The 20,406-nt window shown below is 52.1% G+C and overlaps 12 protein-coding genes across 12 annotated transcripts; 7 read left to right on the top strand and 5 right to left on the bottom strand.

Moving 5' to 3' along the window:
* Positions 1-893: 893 nt before the first annotated feature.
* On the bottom strand, positions 894-1,818 carry BU26DRAFT_525195 (kinase-like protein). Its single transcript, XM_033830448.1, has 2 exons — positions 1,603-1,818; positions 894-1,552 (listed from the first exon to the last, which is right to left on the bottom strand). Exons 1-2 carry the CDS (start codon positions 1,791-1,793, stop codon positions 931-933), a joined length of 813 nt encoding a protein of 270 aa, XP_033676365.1. The 5' UTR covers positions 1,794-1,818; the 3' UTR covers positions 894-930.
* A 663-nt stretch (positions 1,819-2,481) lies between these two features.
* BU26DRAFT_176883 (uncharacterized protein) lies at positions 2,482-3,116 on the top strand. Its single transcript, XM_033820346.1, has one exon. It carries the CDS (start codon positions 2,639-2,641, stop codon positions 3,023-3,025), a length of 387 nt encoding a protein of 128 aa, XP_033676364.1. The 5' UTR covers positions 2,482-2,638; the 3' UTR covers positions 3,026-3,116.
* Positions 3,117-3,714: 598 nt separating this feature from the next.
* On the top strand, positions 3,715-3,936 carry BU26DRAFT_408922 (uncharacterized protein; the record flags this gene model as incomplete). The annotated part of the gene is made up of 1 exon (XM_033822901.1): positions 3,715-3,936. A coding segment is annotated over one exon (222 nt), but the record flags the coding sequence as incomplete, so codon positions are not given.
* A 1,293-nt stretch (positions 3,937-5,229) lies between these two features.
* BU26DRAFT_440732 (uncharacterized protein) lies at positions 5,230-6,348 on the bottom strand (the record flags this gene model as incomplete). Its single annotated transcript, XM_033824413.1, has 2 exons — positions 5,230-5,616; positions 5,683-6,348. Coding segments are annotated over 2 exons (1,053 nt in total), but the record flags the coding sequence as incomplete, so codon positions are not given.
* Positions 6,349-6,490: 142 nt separating this feature from the next.
* Positions 6,491-7,582, top strand: BU26DRAFT_496299 (uncharacterized protein). The gene is made up of 2 exons (XM_033826247.1): positions 6,491-6,718; positions 6,772-7,582. Exon 2 carries the CDS (start codon positions 6,778-6,780, stop codon positions 7,522-7,524), a length of 747 nt encoding a protein of 248 aa, XP_033676361.1. The 5' UTR covers positions 6,491-6,718; positions 6,772-6,777; the 3' UTR covers positions 7,525-7,582.
* Positions 7,583-7,666: 84 nt separating this feature from the next.
* Positions 7,667-7,816, bottom strand: BU26DRAFT_440685 (uncharacterized protein; the record flags this gene model as incomplete). Its single annotated transcript, XM_033824408.1, has 1 exon — positions 7,667-7,816. One exon carries the CDS (start codon positions 7,814-7,816, stop codon positions 7,667-7,669), a length of 150 nt encoding a protein of 49 aa, XP_033676360.1.
* A 393-nt stretch (positions 7,817-8,209) lies between these two features.
* Positions 8,210-11,039, top strand: BU26DRAFT_525191 (uncharacterized protein). Its single transcript, XM_033830447.1, has 5 exons — positions 8,210-8,284; positions 8,337-8,971; positions 9,021-9,145; positions 9,192-9,789; positions 9,840-11,039. Exons 1-5 carry the CDS (start codon positions 8,234-8,236, stop codon positions 10,972-10,974), a joined length of 2,544 nt encoding a protein of 847 aa, XP_033676359.1. The 5' UTR covers positions 8,210-8,233; the 3' UTR covers positions 10,975-11,039.
* A 428-nt stretch (positions 11,040-11,467) lies between these two features.
* BU26DRAFT_176724 (uncharacterized protein) lies at positions 11,468-12,492 on the top strand. The gene is made up of 4 exons (XM_033820345.1): positions 11,468-11,590; positions 11,639-11,745; positions 11,802-12,045; positions 12,090-12,492. The coding sequence occupies exons 1-4, from the start codon at positions 11,527-11,529 to the stop codon at positions 12,455-12,457; spliced, it is 783 nt and encodes a 260-aa protein (XP_033676358.1). The 5' UTR covers positions 11,468-11,526; the 3' UTR covers positions 12,458-12,492.
* On the bottom strand, positions 12,104-13,613 carry BU26DRAFT_525190 (uncharacterized protein). Its single transcript, XM_033830446.1, has one exon. It carries the CDS (start codon positions 13,251-13,253, stop codon positions 12,528-12,530), a length of 726 nt encoding a protein of 241 aa, XP_033676357.1. The 5' UTR covers positions 13,254-13,613; the 3' UTR covers positions 12,104-12,527.
* A 249-nt stretch (positions 13,614-13,862) lies between these two features.
* Positions 13,863-14,681, top strand: BU26DRAFT_440672 (uncharacterized protein; the record flags this gene model as incomplete). The annotated part of the gene is made up of 1 exon (XM_033824407.1): positions 13,863-14,681. The coding sequence occupies one exon, from the start codon at positions 13,863-13,865 to the stop codon at positions 14,679-14,681; it is 819 nt and encodes a 272-aa protein (XP_033676356.1).
* A 703-nt stretch (positions 14,682-15,384) lies between these two features.
* On the top strand, positions 15,385-16,902 carry BU26DRAFT_610868 (uncharacterized protein; the record flags this gene model as incomplete). Its single annotated transcript, XM_033836019.1, has 3 exons — positions 15,385-15,467; positions 15,538-16,276; positions 16,357-16,902. The coding sequence occupies 3 exons, from the start codon at positions 15,385-15,387 to the stop codon at positions 16,900-16,902; spliced, it is 1,368 nt and encodes a 455-aa protein (XP_033676355.1).
* Positions 16,903-18,833: 1,931 nt separating this feature from the next.
* Positions 18,834-20,064, bottom strand: BU26DRAFT_176668 (uncharacterized protein). The gene has a single exon (XM_033820343.1). The coding sequence runs from the start codon at positions 19,801-19,803 to the stop codon at positions 19,069-19,071; it is 735 nt and encodes a 244-aa protein (XP_033676354.1). The 5' UTR covers positions 19,804-20,064; the 3' UTR covers positions 18,834-19,068.
* Between the last annotated feature and the right edge of the window lie 342 nt (positions 20,065-20,406).

Raw genomic sequence — 20,406 nt, 5'->3', positions numbered from 1 at the left:
TATTTAGTTAGATTCTAAATATTACTTTATATAACTATATTTCTAATTAGACTAAGCTTTAGATTATAGACTTATAATTAGTCTAGCTACTACTATAGCTAAGATAATATATATAAGTAGAATAAGAGTTAGATATTATACTACTACTATATAGTATAATACTATAAGCTAAAAGTACTATATAAAAAAATTTTATATTATATCTCTAAAGCTAAAAAGAAATAATTACGTAAACTTACTTTAGCTATATTATTAAGTAATAAGTAGATAAAGAGCTTAACTTATAATTAAGCTAGAAAGAAATAAATTAGTATTTAAATAAGTATAACGTACTTTACGGGCGAAAGCTCTACACGAGCGAACTCCCCACGATTTCTTAGCAAGAAAAATTAACGAAAATTAGCCCGTTTTTCTTAAATAACTAAGCGAAACCTTAATATTTTTCTATAAAATTTTAAGCATAGATAGAACTATACTATATACACCTACTATAAAAATTACACTAAGATATATTACGTAATTAAAAAGCTATACGTATTTAAGTAACTTTTAAGATAAAATCTAGTTTTCTTCTAGTAAGTACTATTATACCTCTATAATAATTTATAAAACTTATAGTATATAGTACTTATAACGTAATAAAGGTTTCTAGAAAACTTCTATAAGGCTAGCTCTTCTAGGTGTAGCGTCTTGCACCAAAACGATTCGTATAGGGCTGTCTGTTGCTGACGAAACCACAAGGGCGCTAAGGATTCGGACTACGAGCGCGCGGGTATTCTGTTGTACAATGGCGGGTGCGAATTGCGAGGCATCCTAGCAACGCTAACACGAATTCAATTCTACGGTCACTCATTTGCTGTCGGCATGGCACAGAACGAGAAGAGAAGACTAGACGGAAAGGTAGCGGTAGTTTTATATGAAGCCCATAGCTTAGGATCCACATTCCTGTGTCTTTATCTCTTGGTCCAGTGCTCGTAAGACATCGTCCGCGCTCGAGTACTCGTTCGTCCAACACCCAAGGATGATAGTGCCTCCAAAAAGTCCATCAACATCTGGGTATTCCCGATTCCTGAAATGCTCCTCGACCCGCTCATTGTAGCTACGATAATCCTCCTCTAACTTAAACGGCCCAAGATCTCTATGCGGCCAATGTCCCGAGACGATGCTGTAGAGAACAGAGCCGACGCTGAATATGTCAGTCGCCGTTGTTGACACCCATTCTGCGTTTGGGTCGAAGAAACCAGGATCAGGAAGCTGTTTCCCGTCTACACCAAGTTTCTCGCAGGTTGAGCCACCAAAGTCGCAAAGCCACAGATCTAACGACGTCGGTGTAGTCGCGTGAACTAGAAAATTATTTGGGCGCAGATCGGAATGTATCACCCCGTGATGGTGGATGTATGCGATGGATTCGACAGCTTGTCGGCACCACCTCTGGCGGATAGAGAGCGGGATATCGTGGTTCGCTTCAAGGTAACGTTGGAGGTTGCCATGGCTGGCTTTGGAAAGAAGCAAGCCGCGTAGGCTCTCGGGCTTGTCTTGCCATCCATGGTATCTGAAGGGATTGTCAGCAGAAGCAGCGTGCTGCTGGAACGAAGAATGTACTTTACAATACGAGGATGGGCTCCTAGCGCTTCCAGTATTTTCCGTTCAACCAAGAAGTTGTTTGCAATCTTCTGTGTCAGCCGTGTGTACGCCGAGGATTCCTTCCAAACCTCAGCCGGCCGCTTCACTATCACGCCGGGCCGTACTGGAAAGATCAATGAAGTCGACCCTCGATACTCTGGCGCGGCCATTGGGTCGAAAATACGTTGAGGGAACGTGAGGGCAGATTACTGTTTCAGCGTCGGAGTTTTATATATTCCGAGCACCGGCAAGGCTTTGCATAGCCACACCAGCCACAGGTTAACCTCGGCACCGTCGGTAACGGTATCGGCCTGGCCCAGGATCCCTGACAGGTGTGTATAAAGCCCTTGGGCTCAAAAATTTCAGACGCAGGGCCTAAAAAGCAGAAGTTCGCTGGTGGGTGTTCGCTGTACCGTTCCCTGACAGGTCTGATTGGAAGTACCGACCAATTTTGGACGATTCCGAAGATGAAGAGAATCTCCGCAAGAAAGCTGGAGGAATGATCCTGCACAACTCCGTAGAGCACGCTTTTTGGCGGGAGGGAATAGCGTCAGCAGACATGGTATCGCAGGCAGTATCTTTTAAACAAAAGCGCTTGATGAGTAGATTCAGGATTTTCAATGTGGGAAGTAAAGGTGTAGTGGTCGTTGAGTTGTGTTGTTGCGAAGTGGATGACTTTGTTGGGATGATGCGCGGTGATGTTGATGTGAAAACGACGTCTTTTCGATTTTCGATTCAAAGCGTCACATTAGCGGCGTCATTCTCGTTCGATCGAGAACCACCCTTTCAAGGGGTTGCAAGCTTCACCGCCACAACTCGGGACATCGGTACAAAACAACAGCAAACCAAAGCGATCACCCTCAACGCCCCGGACACGGCAAGGATTGCCTTCCCTGGACCTTTATCGCCCGACCTGATTCTTTCGTCTCATCCCCCAAACATCACCTCCTCTCTCGAACATTCCTCTCAATACGGCGGCGCCTGATTTACCCTGTCAACGACCCGAGGAGAAGCCATGATCAAACTTGAACTTGAGATTCTCCCACGAACCGGAACTTATCGACGCGTGGGTGGAAAACGCGGAACAGAATGGTATTTCCCCTACCATGATACTGTCAATACAATTCATCTGTCGGGCGAATGGAGTCCGTTTCGACATGCGAAATATATGTGGAAGAAGGGCACGGTTGCTGCGAAGAAGGCGGAAGCGATCAGGAAGGAGGAGGAGGAGGAAAGCATCAGGAATGAGGAAGCCAAGGTTACACAATTGGCTAAGAAGAAGAGCGATGTAAAGGAAGAGCGAGCTAAAGTTGGAGAGGCCAGGAGGAAGAAGATTCGGCTGAAGAGCAAGGTAAACAGAGTTATAAGGCTGAAAAGTGGGCTCGAGCACAAGAGAATCTAGCGTGGGAGGGGAGACGATAGAATAATGTTGGAGAAGAGGAACCGGCAGGCAGGGAGAAGCCCTCCCAGAATGACGGTCCCTCGGCCTGAACAAGTCTCACCGCTGGAAGACCCTACATCGCCGACTGTGGAGTCTTCGAAAGCTGCAAAGTCTCGTCTCAAAGAGTCTGATCCTGTCCAACATGGCAATGGACCACCTCGAATCCATAATCGTAGTCGTTAGCGCGCCGGCCGAAGAAGCATCGACTTACAAGGCGGTCGAATCATCAAGAAGCGTTTCCACGAGCGGTCGTAGGCGGCGGGGCGGAGTCGATGGGAGCATCAAGACGAGCCCGGGCAGCCTCAACCTCGGCGGTCCTTCATCGTCGCCGGTGAGACTGATTGTATACTCCGCAGAGCAGCCACTTCCACGCTTAGGACGGGTACATCTGCCGAAGCGGGACCCAGTTCGCCCTCTTCGCGTCCTTGTATTGTGCGCATTCTGCGAGCATAACCTCCTCTATACCTGCAAAAAGCAACTCCAGCTCTGTTTGCTGTTCGAGAAGTTCGGCATGCTTCGAACTTATCGGCCTCGCTGCTGTTCCCGCCGTTGGGATCGAAATGGAGCCTGCAGTCGGCGATCATGCAGCCCTGGTCGACGACCCCTTCCCCTGCCGCATGGACAAGTCCCAGTGCCCAGTGTGCATCGGCGACGGGCGACTGTCCTACGACGAACGAACTTTCCGCTACACTCGCACGTCAAGCAGAAACAAGCACTTCGACAGTCAGCACCTGCCAAGCCTGACCGGGCTCCTGGCCCAGAACCTCCTGGCGTGTGCTCATCCCAAGTGCACCAAGATGGTCTGCAAGTTCAGGAACATGGACGAGTACAGGGCCCACCAACCGAGGGTGCACCACATCGAGCTCCGGCCTGCCGGAGGGAGGCCAGCTCGATCGCGAAAGTCCTCTCCCGCTGCTGACAGGAGGAAGAGCGAAGAGCCCAGCCAGATTGTGTGGAGGCTTGAATCGCCCGAGTCGCCCGCGACTACTCCTGCCGAGCCGTGCAACAGCAGTGAGGGCGTCTTCCAGGTGCAAGACAGCGCGGTAGAAATGATGCACGCTGCGCAGACGATGAACTTCGCGCCTCCAGCCTGGCAGACGATGGACGTCGCGCCTCCAGCCTGGCAGGCGATGGGGGCGATGGTGGCCTGGCAACAGTTTCAGCCTTTGTTGCAGTTTTCGATGGCCCCCTGGCCGGCCCCGGCCCAGGCCCACGGGAGCTTATTCGGTGGGAATATGATGGGCTGGGATGAGCAGGCTGCCAGGCTCTCTCGATGACACCTTACTCACCATTGCCATACAATGCCCTGCCCGTTCTCGCCACGTGCTGATGACGCCTCAGCCGTCATCACCGCGTTGCAATGGCTCGGCTGGCATGTACAGTTAGATAGACGTACTTAATGCTAATGTCTTTAATACCATGTTTCCATGCTGGCACGAACATCAGAATCTCGGTAAACCCCACAGTTCGCTTAACTGTTGGTCTGTTCCTCCGGCGGCAGCAGCCGAAGAATCCGCCGGCAGTTAGCAAATAGGGACTGGGGTAGGTATCTTGGCGCAGAAATAGCTTGGTGGAGGCCCGGCAGTTGACGCGTCGAGTCCTTTTCAGCATCAATTTATTACTCTCATTAAGCCAGCTAGCTTAGCTCATATGGAAATGGCTGTGGCGAACTGCGTGAGTCTGCATTTGCACAATAGTGGTCGTCCCTAAAAACAGATGTCTAAGATAAGATAATGAGACTTGTGAGCGCCGCCCTGCGGTCGTTGCAAGTCTCCCTGCCCTCTTGTAAACAGGTTCTTGGCTCTCTTAAAGACTGGTGCGCATTCACGCATGCCGTGCTATTTTGATTATCGGGGGAAACGTGGCGTGGCTCAGTCTCTTGTCATTGTTAGTCCTAGACACATCAGTGGGAGTGACATATGTGCTTACAAGGTGCTGCCTTGCCTCCCTTCGGGATGGAATGCCTCCAAGCTGTGTGACTTCCCGGCCTCAGCCCCTGGAGCACATCGCCTTGACCATGGACGCGATGGTGTATCCAGTTGTCCTTGACTCGTAGATCCATACAGAGCGTGCAGCTCGAGAGTGCCGAAGACCCCCAGGCCCCAAGTCTTGGGGCAAACTTTGAGTAGTCTCTGTTTGCAGTTGCAGCCGGCCGGTAGACGAACTCAAATTCCGTTTTGCAGGCCAGTGTGGCGAGCACTCCGACGAACGCTTCGAGTGTGAGGCCTGTCCCTTGTTGCGCCCGAAGCTGCATTTTCACTACCGACTCGTCCTTTGGCCCTCTTCGATTGTGACTCGGGGGATATCTCTTCCTCGTCATCACGTCGTCTCTTCTTGCTCTCTTTCGTATTGTCGTCCTTCGTGTTGCTCTTCGCCATCTTTCTCTGCTGGGACATCTTAGCCTCCATCAAACGCGCTTCCCTGATAACCCACTCCACCCGATGCCTTTGGTAGAAGGCAGCTGCCTGCGCACACTTGTACGGTTTTGTCTCTCGAATGAAGTCGCGAATCGTTTTGTTGCTCGCATCCCGTTCTGCTTGGGCCACTTCCAACTCCTTGGCTGGGCTGACAGTTTTCGCACCCGGACGCCTTCGAGGCTGTGTGGAACTTGAAACCACTGGCCTGCTTGAAGCGATGTTGCTATCCGGATCTCTTGCGCTGAGCAGCTTCCAGGATTCCAGGAATTGCTGCTCCAGAGATTCTGCAGTGGCAGTCAACGGCTCCAAACACCATTTCTCAAAATTGAGATACTCAAGCCAGTTGGTCCACACATCCTGTTGGTGTGGATTCTTTTTCAACTGAAGACGTCGAGTGAAGTGGTGAGGTGTGAGACGCGTCTGGACTGCGTCTTTGTAGGCGGAGAACGACTGGCCGTCAGGTAGTTGTTTGGATGTTGGCATGTGTTGCCACTGCCGCCGGATGGTCTCGTTGAACGAAGGGGCAGACACCATCGCTTGTGCACCCATCTCCTCATATCTGCGCCTGTTTGCCTCAAGAAACGCAGAGAATCCCTCCTCACTATCGTCAAGCCCTCGGTTGCTCCATTGTGATTTACGAAAGTTCCACCACCGCGTGAATTGTCTTGAAAAAACTGTCTTTATCTCTCCAGTCCCAGTCTCTGTGTCTGGGTCATCGCTGAGCCATGGAAGAATCGCCGTGCACCTGGTCGTGGGCTCAGCGAGGATGTGTGACAGCTTTTGGGTTGAGCAGGCCGGGCGGCCGCCATCTTTAATAAGCTCATCACGACTTGAGACTTCGAAACTTTGAGGGGCGATGGGCGGTGGGAGGTGGGCGAAGCGCGCCTATTTAAGCTGCAGCAGTGCATTCGGTGCATCACTAGCCACAATTATGTCATTGGCCTTCGTCGCTGCGTGGCGCTGTTGTTGAGTCAACAAGGGCTCGACCAGCCTTTGACACCCGGCGGAGCGAACAGAAGCCCGTCACGCAGGCACCTCGCGTCATCGCTCTTCGCTGTTTCTCCCGCTTCCGCAGCAAGGATGCTCCCTTCGTATATCGGTGGCGCAGCTAGCTGTGGCTTGGGCGGATAATTCCGCAATGGCCACCTGGTCTTATATATTGCTCTTCTCTCCAGAACATCCCACCGCTATAGCAGATCGACCCCCGACGTGACGGCGCCCCAAACAACTGCACGAGGTAGCTCTCTTTGCTCGCTTTAATGACTTTAATACTAATAGTTCAACACCTAGACTGCAATGGAAATTTGCGAAAAAGGCCAAATCTTTATTGAGAAAGAAAACGACTACATTTTTGACCACTCGAAAATTATTCTGCGAAGAGCCGACGACGAATACTTCTACGCGAGGACTAGCCAGTACATCTTCCGATCCCCTCAAATCGACATCAACGGACTGGATACAATTCAAATCCCTGCGCACCATGTCTGGCCATTAGCCGATCCCAAATTCACTCGAGCTCCCGAACCTCTACCTTCCACCTGCTACCTGAAGCGACCCAGCCTTCTGTATTATGAAAATACTCCCGACAAACCTGACTACGGTCGTCAGATTCTGACTGAGGTGGAAGCATGCGAGGTCTTAAGAATACACCCACATCCCAACATTGCTCAATACCTGGGCTGCATCGTTAAAGACGGTAGAATAAGAGGGCTTTGCTTTGCTAAGTACTCTATAACTCTCTCGCAGATGTTAAAGGATAAGTCACCTTTTCACAGGAGCCATTGTCTGCGTGGGATTGAAGCAGGTGTTCGGCATATGCATGACTTGGGGCTTGTACATAACGATCTTAACCCATCAAACATCATGATGGATGGAGACAATCCTGTCATTATAGACTTTGACTCATGCAAGCGAGAAGGAGACAAACTAAGTTCGAAGGCAGGAACTTGCGGGTGGACACTGGACGGCGAAGCCTACGCAAGGCGAAACAATGACCTCTACAGTCTCTCCAAGATACAAGCAGCCCTTATAAAAGGAAATTAAAGGGTGTGTAGCTAGCTCTATCACTTTCCCGTTGAGTCTTCCCTAGTCGCCTCGCTCTGCCTGTTGCAAACTACTTCTTAATGCGTCTTGGGATGTAAGAAAATGCATTGTCAACTGGGGAACGAGCATCTCGCTTACACTTTCACTGCTGGGGTGGAACATAGTTGTCCGACCATTTGCAATTCGTCTGTCCGCAGTCCGATATTTCCGCCCTGTATGCCGATCCATCCTTGCGGTACTTCGTGATCCACTCGCAGGCGTTGACGAGTAGCGTAATCTCGCAATGAGCCATGTTCTAAGAATGTGGTAGAAAAGGTGTGAAACTTGCTGAGGTGGTTTGGTATCCGAGAATCAGGTACTTGGTCGAATAAGATGGGGATGAGCTGATACTTATGTTCGATCACCAGTCTCTCTCTTCTTACGCAGGTGCTAGCGCACGTCACCGCACGTATGGATAAAGAGCGATTTGTATGGAAGCGCAGACTCGAACTAGCCATCCGTTCATGAGAGGGGTCTATGCGTTATACTCTCTACTAGGTTGCGAAACAAATAGTTGGCGTGGGTCCGTAATTGCGCTACGCTGAATTCGTACAAGCCTAGCACGGATTGGGTATGCTCTAAAAAGCGGCAAAATCTCGGCTTACTCGCCCAACGCGCCAACCCCTGCGGGGACTTGTGTTCGTTCCCCTCATCCACAACTCGCGTCAGAATGTCGTTCCTTTGCTACAAACTTCTGACGGGTCAGTATCATGAGACCGAGGTAAGGTGGCGAACTCAACTTCGTTAGAGAGAACTCACTTATCTACTGTAAGACCGAGACCTTGCAGCGGGCCTGGGCCGCGGCACCTCCCCTGCTCCAGGCCACTCCGCGTACCGCACCAGACATGGAGTACCCTGTGGTCCGAGCAAAGGGGAAGAGGGCTGCGTCCGATACGGCGCCTCTGTCACGAAAGCATCCACGAACACTCTCCGACTCGTCTTCCAAAAGCCTGATCCCCAGTCAACCTCGAGAGCAGCCGCTGCAGATTATACCATCATTGTCCCCCAACGCTGCCGATCTTGTAAAGACGTACTCTTACAAGAACGCCGTGACGGTCTTCGGAGAGAGCGGGCTTGACATACTACAGGGGACCGATTGTGGCGGCGTTTTTGTCAAGCTCTTCCTTATTATCGAGCGAAGCGACCCAAAGATCGAGCTCCAGCAACTATTTCGGCGAACCTGCTGCTACGCGTTCGCGAAGTTACACGAGAAAGGCGCGTCTGTCGATCCGATGGTGCAGGAAATCGAAAATACGCTGCCTCTTGCTCAACGCACTAAGGAAAGGGTTAAAGGTATCCTCCGCGCCGGGACGAAGTGGATAACGATTGTCGAACAATTCGCGTCTATTGTCAATCGCGCCCCGCAGCAGCTTACTGGGCTCCTCTGCCCTTTGAGATCCGCATCCGCGTGAGTTTGACCGGCACTCTAGCCAGCCTTCTAATTCACCAGCCTTTAGCTGGGAGAGAGCAGTAACTGCGGACCATCGATCTGCGCTTGCGAATCTCCACGCGAATACGGACATATACGAGTCGACTTTACGGTTCACCCCTTCCGTCAACAAAGTCTTAAATCAAATATTCTGTACGGCCCCTAGTCTCGGTCTTCCTTCTGCACTAACTCTTCTCAGCAGAGCGCTCCTTTATCGACGAGACGCGCACGTTCACATCGCATTCAAACACCCTTCTTACCACGCCGGTGTGTAAGACCAGCCGAAGCAGCCTCGAGGCCAGTGCCGCATTTGTATGCTGGGATTTACATACCGTGTCAAAAGCACAGCCTGCGTGGAAGGCTCCGTCCCTAACAGCTGTGTCGGAAGCCGTTCCAGGATCGAGCGGTATGCATTCGGAAGGTACCAATATCTTATTGATCGTTCTGTCTTTCCTCTCGACATCCGAGAAAATTCCCCTCAATCTTCTGTTCTATGGAGCCACGCCTCGGAAACGCTGGACAGTACATGGCGAGATCGAATCGGTGGATGCAATTTGTGCTGGTCTTGTTCCGGAATTGGGCAGTCTTCTTTCGGACGTATTGAGACTGGCCAAAGCCTTTTGGGAGCTGGAGTCGTCGTCGTCGGTCGTCTCGGACTCTGGAAAGGCCTACACCTTGAACGAAACCGTTGCGAGTTGCATCCGTGAGAACCTATCTGCAGAGCAGCTTTCTTTTTGGAGATGCCAGGCCTTGATTGTCACGTATAGAGCGATCCCTTGGAAATACTTAGAGCCCGCGTAAGTCAAGCCGTCCACGGAAGCAATCCTCCATTCTAATACTCGCACAGCATCCCCAACCCTGAATTATTTCTGCCGCACCTCAAACAGGTTCTCGAGGCATTTCAAGATTGCTTTAAAGATATGCCAGCGAGTACCAGAGCCGACCTTGTACTCACACTCATCGAGGCATCTCGGTTTCCCAATATGGTATGGAAACCCTTCGCGATCGGTCAAGCGGAAGTTGCTGCGCGTGACTTAGAGGACTCGTACCTTCACTTTTGCATCGCACAGTCACAAAGTCGTCTGGGACAGATTGCCGGAAACATGGGCCAAGCTGTTAGTAGTCTTGGCGATCTCAGCCAAGGCAGGCTATCGAGCACCGTGGACAAGAGGATGCATTCAGCGATAGGTCAAGCGACCATCCAATATTCCTTGAATTGTGTCCAGGCTGAAGACATCCCTGGTGCCAAGAGATCGCTGGAGAATTGGAGTCCCCTTAATCAACCGTCTCCAATGGAGGAAGTCGTGCTCTTCCGCAAGGATATGATGCTTGGGAGGCTTTTACGGTTCCAAGGCGAATTCGCAGAATCGCTAGCGCATCTCGAGAAGTCGCGGAAAACAGCAGAGGAGCGCAGGGTTCTCACCTCCGAAGAAGACCTTTGTGATCTCACTTGCGACCTTGCCGACACGTTGCGAGAGCTTGATAACCCAGCCACCGCCGAACGCCACCTTCGAGCAGAAATCACGCGGCGAGACCGGAATTGTATCTGCTCTCCGGGCCAGTCTCTTCTGGAGTTGTCTCTAGCTGAAGCCCTGTTTGCCCAAGAACGTTTCAAAGAGGCAGAAAGGCTTTGCTTAGATGTCCAGTCCCGTCCCAGCCTCTTAGACTTTGAGGAACTGCGCTTACACATCACAATGGCAAAGATACGCCATGTCGAGTCAGACTACGAGGGTGCATTGTCTTGTTGGAGCGGAGCCATGAAAGCAATTGGAAAGTTTCATATGACCAATGGCCGTTCGACTCGAATAATTGTACTGTCCATTTGCGACACTTTAAGGCGTTTGGGCCAGACGTGGTTGGTGGACGCGTCTCTGAAGGAGGCGGCGTCTCTAGAGGAGCTGGCAAAACCAAGAGATGCCCAATACTGGATTGCGGGCATGCGGCATTGGTTAGAATATTCTGCAGCATCGAGGTCGTCGTAGTCGTATGTAGCTCGTCTGTAGCTCATCCATATCAAAGGAGTGCCAAGTACTTATCTCGATCCGCCCGTTGAGCAGCAGTAAAGTTTGCATCTCCTTCCCACCCTGCAACTCATGTGCCTTACCAAGACGCAGACATACTTGTAGCGGCTACGGAGTCTAAGTAGTGGCCGATATTGCGAAATCATCACGCCCTAGGATGGATGCCCATGCATCCTGCACGCTAGCCGAATTAGTGCGAATCTTGTACCGCGCATCAGGTCTGAATAAATCAAGTATAGCCAGATGCCATTAGGATGTATCCGTCAGGTACAACATACTAGCGCTGGAGATACGACGGAAATCCTGAAATTGTTGCCTCAAAGCTGTGCTGATGAACGTCTCGGAGTGGCGTCGTTTGAAGAGCGTATTCGGTCTAGTGCCACGCACGGCTCTTCCGATGCCTTGGCGTTTCCGTTAGCTTCCTGCGGGCTCGCATCCAAGCTAGGCAACCCTCCACTTCAAACTCTCGACGGCTACATATATAAGCGCTTCGACCTTACGGTTCTAATCGATATGGCCGGTGGTTCACCTATAGCCGCGCAACGGATACGGCGTATGCAAACCCAGGGTAAGAACGGTATGTCGTCGCAACACCCGCTACACTGTAACCGTCCTGACCGTCAAGCACAAGCGCATCGGGACAGCAAAGCCACCAGGTTACGACGAAGTCCGCGCATCGCAAGCACATTGAGGGTTGAGAAGAGGTCTGGATCTCGGGCAATTATTAAACAGGCATGTATGCGCCAATACCCATCGTTGTCGGCGACCTAACATCAAATTCTCAACAGATCCAGAAACCAGCTGGCAAAGAAAACTCGTCACAACAAAGACGCAGAAGCCTACGCCTCCGAACCGCCAATCCTATCCAGACAACGCCCGCCTCGGTTCAGCAGGCGAAAACGCTGAAGCGACCTCGAGAAGAAGACCCAAGTTCCACCCTCCCGCACTTCGCCCGAGCCGTTTCAAAAGCGAGTACGAACATCAGCAGCTTCATCGAGAAATCAGCGGCTTTTCAATTTCTCATAGCGATGAGTACGTGAGAATATGGGGCCATTATGCTGTTATTAATGGGAGAGATTACATGTTCTACCGACATCCAATCACCAAGTTTGATATCTCGCCAACGGAGGAGGGAGATCAAAGGTGGAAAGCATACACCTTTGTCCGGAACGTCTACGATTTGTGGCTTCCTGAGCACTTTCAAAGAATCTGCTCCGTTATCGACAAGTTACCCGCTGGCTTGAATTTTGAATTCTCTGATCAGTCCGAACCTCTGTTTTTAGACCAGGAACGAGCTTCTTCACACTCAGGGCTGTCCCAGCGACTTGAAGACTACAGCCTAGTCGGTGAACGAGTTATACCAGACAGCCAGCCAAGCGTGCCGCAAATCACCCCCGACACAACGACCCGGACTGAGTCAAGCAATCACAAGAGGAAGAAATAACGACGAATAGACATGGATATGAGAAACCCTTCTAAAGTCGCAGCCCTGTCTCTTCCGCGTGGGATCCTTCCTATTCCAGGAGGGCAATCAGCCTGGCAAGCAAGTCCTTGTTCCTATAAATGTCATAGTAGCTGTTCGTATCCACAGCCCAGAGGTCGAGAAATTCCGCGGGTTCAAACCCGGCATTCTCCCAATCAACCACGGAACTAATCTTCATCGCCGCCGGGTCAAAGAGGAGGTTCTGCGGACCCAGGTCGCCGTGGGAGAAAACAAAGTCCTGGCGCTTTGAGACCTTGGTTTTCCACTCCGGCCTCCGATCGACCTCGGTCACCCAGGGCGGCGGAATGACGACGCCGTTGAGGCCGGAGACGTCGGACCTCAGGGCGGCAAGCTGCGGAAGCATCGTGTTCTCGATGAAGGTAGCGGCAACGCTGTTGGCGATGTTTTGACAGGCCTCGCATTTCTCGCTCTGATGTTCGTGCGGGCCGTAGGTGCGTGAATGTAGGCGATGGCACTGGGCCCCGACTAGGTCGAGCTGAATGCCAGGAGCGCGCTCCACCGTGAGATAGGTGCCATCAGCGCTTTCTCCGGTCTCGAGGATGCGGGGCACTGGGATGGTGGTGTTGTTCCGGATGAAGTCAAGGGCCGTGGCTTCATTGATGATGCGTTGGGAGGCCCATTTCTTGCTGGTGTCGACGCCGTAGATATTGTAGAATGGTCTCGCAGCGATTGCTTTGGTGAAGGTCCTTTGGGTAAAGGTCCTCCTGGTCTGTGGCTTCGGTTGTTGCTGAGGCATGTTGCTCTCGGTCTTGGTGGTTGCCTCTCACGAAATGACGTGATGTGAAAGAGGAGGGAGTGACGACTGAGGAATAAGAGAGGCTGAAGTCCGCTCAAATAGCGAGCAAAACAACGCTCGCACTTCATTTGCGACGCCCGCCAGCCAGCGAACACTACTGTGACAGGCTCCCGTTTTCAAGGCGCTCTGATGGCTGCTGTTTCCGGGGTTCGACCGTTTCAGGGTTTTGACTTGATTTGATTAGTCATTTACCCCACCCATCTCATTTTGGGATATGTAGCGTAGCGTACGGACAGGGTCCGGTCAGCTGTTTACATTCTACTCAGTGGTCCTATTTCCTGAAAGGTGGTCCCGACTTCGGGTGTGCCTTTGAAGTGTCCGCTCATGGTGCTAAGATTGCCGGCAGTAGTTCGCCCGACCGGCGTAGTGCGTTGCCAAGACCGCGGGCCGGCTGTTTCCGTCAGCCCCCTCTACACCGTCAACCTCGCCATTAATGACAATACCCGCACCCTCCCCCGAAGGCCTCCCCGATCGATCCGCTCAAGTCGTAACGAACCATCTCCAATCTTCCACCACCTGTGGAATCATCTACGAGACATGAAGCATAAGATGCAACTAGTGGCATCCGTCCGAGAGCTTCGCCCGCTCACCGAGTGGTCCCCTATACAGGATGACGGTCAACAAAAGCCTTCGCGCACCACTTTCGGCTTTGTCACCAACGATTACTGTGCCTACTTTGGCCAGGCCGCTGTTGGGAAGTGGGAGCTGACCACGAAGATGGTCAACGACTGCTTGAAACGTGTCCCGGACGACGACATATACCCCAGAGCACCGGCCCATATTACGGTTGCTTCAATCGCAACAGATAGCAGCAGCGGACTTTTCGTCAAAGGCCCTAAGCTGAGCAGATACGACGAATTGGAGGGAACAGGCATAGCTTCAGAGCTACTCTTGCATGAAGCTGAGACATTGGAACGGCTTGCTCATCACAAGCAGCATCCCAATATCATTCGGTATCATGGTTGTATTGTGGAACGAGATCGTATCGTTGGCATCGTCCTGGATCGTCATCCGGTTACCCTGCAGCAGCGATTTACCGGTGATACGGAGAATCTCAGCCCAGATGATGCTGGGATGTTCGACAAGGACTTGTGCATCAAGAAAATTAAGTCTGCTGTTGAGCATATTCATTCACTTGGGCTGGCGCACAATGACCTGAATCCTTCAAACATTATGCTCAACCAAGGAGAACCTATCATCATTGACTTCGGTTCCTGCCAGCCTTTCGGGAAAGCTCTAGTCTCAGCAGGCACGCCTGGATGGGTGGATGTGGATTGCTGTACTACTTCCGCGCTACGGAATGATGAGGTTGCTTTGGATAGAATTCGGACATGGCTGAGGGAAGGAACCTTTGAGTCGGCTATGTGACAGGGTTCTAGCTAGCATTTGTGGATTATCGTTTCAATGCGGGCTCTGACTCCGAGCTGTAAGAACCTCTATAGTTACACCAAATGCGTCCGCTGTCCACTCAGACCTCAATCCTATATGCCACCTTATGTTCCGCCAGATGTTCCGCCAGATGTTCCTCCAGATGTTGCTTCAGATGTTCCTCCAGATGCGCCGCCGCCTGACGTGTTAGGGATCGCGAGCAAGTTAACCTGCCACAATCGTCTTGCCCAACCTCCCACACGTCTACTAGTTGGCACGCCATTAATAATTGTTATAATAGTCTGCACTCGAGTGGTGCACCTATGCGACTGTAAGATTATTGTGGAGACAAGTGATACAGTAGACTGACAGCTTGATTGACCGTAGCGGGGGTCAAGTGTTGATTTAGAAAGGCGTGTCCGACGATCGAAGGAGCGATGGTATGCGAGGACGGAAGCGTAGAGCCGTCTGAAAGCAAGAGAAGTAATGTCTGCTGGAACCTTAAATTTAGCGAGTGTGACTCAGCCCCCGGTCAGCGCCTAACCCGCCCTCTTCTCTTACCCGCACCCCGACACATAAGAAGCTCATGCTCGTCCAACTCTCGCCTCACGCTCTCATTGCGTCAAGTTGGCATTCGCATCCCCGCCAGCACGCTGCATGCGCGACGAACCAATCTTCCATCCCGATTTCCCATTGATGCGCCATGCCGCCCAAGGCCGAGGCAGCCATCACAGCCCGCGAGCTGCTCGCGTCCAACGATGATGCGTTCGTGGACTTCATGAGTGAGTGCCTGCCCATGAATGGGTCTCATTGTCTCGGTATCAGCTTGCTAATTAGTGTTTCCCTTACCTGCCAGGAATGCCGCCAAGAACCTAAACCCTCTCGACGCAGACATGCTACGCCAGCTGCTCGACTCTCTTCAGATATCCCAGCAACAAGACACTCAAGCCGAGGATCAGGCCGCATCTTCACGTCCTCGCCAAAGCCGAGATGGAACACGGACGGCGAGTCCACCACCGCCGCCACCCACAGAAGAAGATGCTGCGCACCAGGAAGCTCTCGCTTGCGACAAGCTCGATCGGGCGGGCGGGCGGCCAGCCTTGCCGAAGACAGAGCTTCGCCCGATCGGAGAGATGACGGAGGAGAGTTTGCAAAGGGCCGCATGCTTTGTGGACCTGCCCAAGGACGCTCCAGAGAGCTACATCCCGCCCCTGTTCACTTCGCAGCTGGACCACTGGACCTCGTTCAAGCAGCGGTGGCAGTGGTGCAATCGCGGCAAGGCCGCAGGGAAGAAGGGCTTCGCCGAGTTCCTCGAGTCGATGAAGCAGAAGTATCTTGCCGTGGGAGAGTACAAGTGGGTTGAGCAAACGGCCTCCTTCGAGGGAATGGCCAGACGGAAGTGGGACCTTGAGCAAGTAGGGCTCGAGGCCTCGAATGGAAGGGGATTCAAGACCTACGCGCGCGCCGTCGAGACACACCTCGCGTCCCATGGTTTCAACAGCAACAGCAACAGCAACAGCAACAGCAACAGCAACAGCAGCCAACGCTTCCAGTTGCTGCAAGACCCCCGGCAGCAGGACGAGTGGACGACGCTGGTGGGTACCTCAACTTTGTCTGCTGGCAGGAGGACAATGACACGGCGGACATGGAGAAGGCTGAACCACGATATCGACAGGCGATGGAGGAGCTGTTGCAGCTTGAGAAGGAGCAGCAACCAGCCCCGTTGATGAAGAGCGGCGACACAACGACACCTCAGCAGCAACTCAAGGCAGCTAAGGAAGAACTGACCAAGCGGAGAAGAATGAAGTTTATCAGCAAGGACTCGGCACCGTACCTCAGGCGTCAAGCCCTTGTTCGTCGCCATCAGCTGAGGTCAAGGTGGATCTTGGAGGAGCTGTCGCTTGCGGGGAAGAAGAAGAAGTGTCCTACGATCGAGCGCCACAACATACGGAAGAACTCAGAGATGGAGAACGCTCGGGAAACGGGGCCCACAGAGAGCGGTGTCAACACACGACAACTGCGGAGGAAGCGCAAGGGTAGACACGACGACGAGGAGGAGGAGGAGAACGCGGACAACAAGACAGATGGAATCGACGCTCCATCGCCCTTGAAGCGTTCACGCATACTGGGACAGGCAACTATCGCCAATGAGCAGGCCGCTGACACGGAGGTGGCTAGGGTTCCTCGGACCCGAGAGAGGGGACTACGCATACGCAAGTGAGTAAGGGGTGGGTAGGCTTTGTGGGGAAACCTGGGGCAGGAGCATTCCCCTGTAGAGCTTGTATAGATACCGATACCTATATAGTGTGATTGGATCATCTTTCTGACCGGGGCATGCCAGGGTGGACTTGTGGAGATGAGATGACTGTTGTCGTGTTCATCTATCATGTCGTGGTCTCACTTAAGATGTAACGTCTCGAGGATGATATGGAATCCGCTGACCTTACCCCACTCACTGACTTACGGTGGAAGTGGAACAAGTAGGTCGGATGAGGATGGCGAGTGAGCGCGTAAGTCAGTGGGATGATGAGGTCCCACGATCCACAGGCCAGACGCCTAGTACGAACTGGGGAAGCCCCTCCTGGCCAGACTTGAAACAAGACCACCGAGGTATATTATACTCTTCGTTCTAGCCCCTCATCCTTATTCAATCCCACTGCTCTCTCCCGTCCACGACACCGAGATAGCCATCGACATCCCTCTCGATCTCTCGCGTACACTTCACTGCACGAAGCAGTCAGGGTGGACGGAAAGGACAGATCAATACTGCTCCAACCCCATGTAACAGCCCGGGCTTGTCTGCTGCCCCTGGCATCGAAGGCTCCCATTCGGTAAATATATCAACGAACACAGCTTTCGCGCAATGGGGGTTCGATCCCTACAACAACGGTTTCGAGCCAGGGAGCTCGACAGAATGTAACGAGGACGAGATCTACGAACAGTACCTGGAGACCAACGCTGCGGAGGCAACAACCAGACTATTATTCACGAGCCCAAATCCAGTCCAGAAACATTCATTCACTACTGGCAAGTCCTTAACTCCAAACTGCCACAGCCAAATCATAGCTAACATTATATCCACTAATAGCCACGATGCCTGCTTAGGGCCAATGCTGGCACTGCAAGACGACACTCAGCCTCAGCACGTACAAATGTCAAGCCTGCTCTCATGAGGCCGGCAAGGACATCAGACCATTTCAGGCTTGCAATACCGCGGGCTGCAGTTCGACTTTGGGCTCTCACAAACCTACCTAGCGGCTTTCCAGGAAGCTTTAAGAATGGAGAAGAGATTAGGATGGGGCTGGACTAAATTGTGAACTCGTTGGATCGGAAGGGGTTTAGACCGACCAATCCTCTATTTTCCTACATTACACTCATTTACATCGTAGCTAGAGTTGGAATATATTCTGTTCGGCCCCGTGACGCGTCCTGACCGTTCATCGTCGCCTCCGGCCCCTTCGCTGCCGTGGCCACCTGCTCTTCCTGCTCATTGCTGGCTGCCCGTCCGCTGCGTGTATGCATGTCTGCTGTCCACTGACGCCTGCCTGGCTCTTTCTATCACCCGGATTGCTTCTGTTATGTCACTTTGATCTGGCGACGCTCGCTCACCCGGGTTGCTTCTGTTCTGTCACCCTGATCTTGCAACGTGCCCCCTTTTATACTTACCCAGCGCCCACTCACGTTGCCCGCTACGACTCTCATGTTGCCCACCACGACGTGCACGTCCAGCAGGCGTTGTTATATAGGGAAATGAGGTAGAGTTCTATTAGTTGCCTCTCGTGCTCTTCGGTCATTGACAGGGTAACAAGACGCCTTAGAAGAACACCGATAGCTTTGAATTGAAACGAAAGTGGCGCGAAGACTTTGCGTACGGACGAGCGGACGAACCTGGTGTGTCACGAGCCTGACATGGTTGATGTCAAAACGGCAGTTTGTATTGAAGAGGTTAAGCTACGGAAAGGAAAAGAACAGAAGTGGACAGTTATATACTTGCCAAATTGACATCTCCTCGAAACTGGCAAGAATAACGGCGTCAATACGTGGTATCTCGGGAAAAGGTGTAATGAGCAGGGCAGCTTAAGCGCCTCGGGCATCGGGCATCGGGCATCGGGCATCGGACTGGTGTGAATTTAAATCTCCTCGAGCCTTTTCGTCTCTTAGGAGGAAGGGGCGCTTGTGAGCCGCTAGGTGAAGCTGAGAGCGAGTTTTAACGACTACAGAAGCGGCAGTCTTCGTCTTTCGTTAGACACGCATGTTTTGAGTTCTCTCTACTTAATACACAAGCACGACCGATTCTCGTCATGATGCTAGCAAAAAATGTTGAAAAGAGAATTGTGCCGATCTAAATAGAAGCAAGTCTAATTTTACTCCTTCCAGCGAGCATAATTCAAGGTTCGATACTCCTAATGAGCTCGAGAATTGCTTGCTGGTCCTCAAACAGAGCATAATAAGCATCCATATCGAGCGACCATTTCTGAAATCCCGGGGGGAAATATCCCGAATGCTCCCAATCAACCACAGACTTCACCGTTAGCGTATCCGGGTCCATTATCAGACTACCGGGGTTTAAGTCGCCATGGGTAAACACGAACTCTTCATCTAGAGATGTTTTCACCTCCCAGTGCGGTCGTGTGTCGACAGATTCCACCACCCACGGCGGCGGTATCACAAACCCATCCAGCCCAGTTTCGTTGGAACGTAGCTTTGCGAGCTCAGGGAGAAGAACGGTCTTGATAAAGTGCATAGCATTTGCTTGCGCAATTTCCAGGCATTTGTTGCATTCGCCGCCGTTGTTGTGCCTCACACCACCAGGCTTCCGGCATTCCGAGGCCACTGAAAGTAGATCAACGCCGTCCACTCGGCTCATTTCCAGAAACATAGATCCATCATTGTTCTGGCCATACCGGATAAGCTGGGGAATTGGAATTGTTGTTCGTTCAGCGAGTAGTTGTAGCGCTTTAGCCTCGTTGGTGATACGCTCTGTTTTCCAAGGTCGTGCATCGAAAAATATCTGGCCGCGGGGTTCGCTAAGGTATTCAGCAAGGGTACGGGAGCGTTTCTCGAAGGTGTGGGGGGAGATTGTGTAGACTGAGTTGATATTCGAGTACGACTTTGTTGCCATAGTGGCGTGATGGATCACCCAAACAGGGTCTAAGATGACGGTGGAAGTATTGCGCAAGTATGGCACTAGAGGCTCGAGGCTCGAGGCTTTATAGCGAACCTTGAGCGTAGGGCTACCTCTATAATCTTATATCAGCGATCCGTGGCAAGATCGACGACGAATAACGAGACCAGGGGTAGCGCCGGCTCCGCAAACTGTTGGAGAACGGAAGATATTGTCTAAGCGGCTGGCGTCGACGTGTGGGCCGTAGAGGCTTTCCCTGCGCTGCAGCTGCCGCTCCCGCTCTAGCCGGCGTAGAGCGTGGGTGAGGGCGGCCGCGAAGGTGGGCGTTGAGATGGGTGGCAAGAGGTATCTGCCCAGCGTGGCGACTATGTCCGGGAGCTTCGGCGCGAGCTGTGGTGGGTATAAGGTCGAGATAGCTGATGGTGACGCAAATCGCGGGCGAAGGCACTGCAAAAGCTTCTCGAGGTCGGTTACCTTACGTAATCATTGGAAGCGAGATTTGCATGCTCCCGTAATCGTCTAGAAGCGTGGCTGCGAAACTCCCCTCCTCCGGCTTCGCTGGTACACTGCTATCCAAGTGTCTATCTGGGGATAGACGCC

Source organism: Trematosphaeria pertusa (assembly GCF_010094035.1).
Source record: "Trematosphaeria pertusa strain CBS 122368 unplaced genomic scaffold BU26scaffold_24, whole genome shotgun sequence".
Lineage (NCBI taxonomy): Eukaryota > Fungi > Ascomycota > Dothideomycetes > Pleosporales > Trematosphaeriaceae > Trematosphaeria > Trematosphaeria pertusa.
This window is presented reverse-complemented; position numbering and strand designations above follow the sequence as displayed.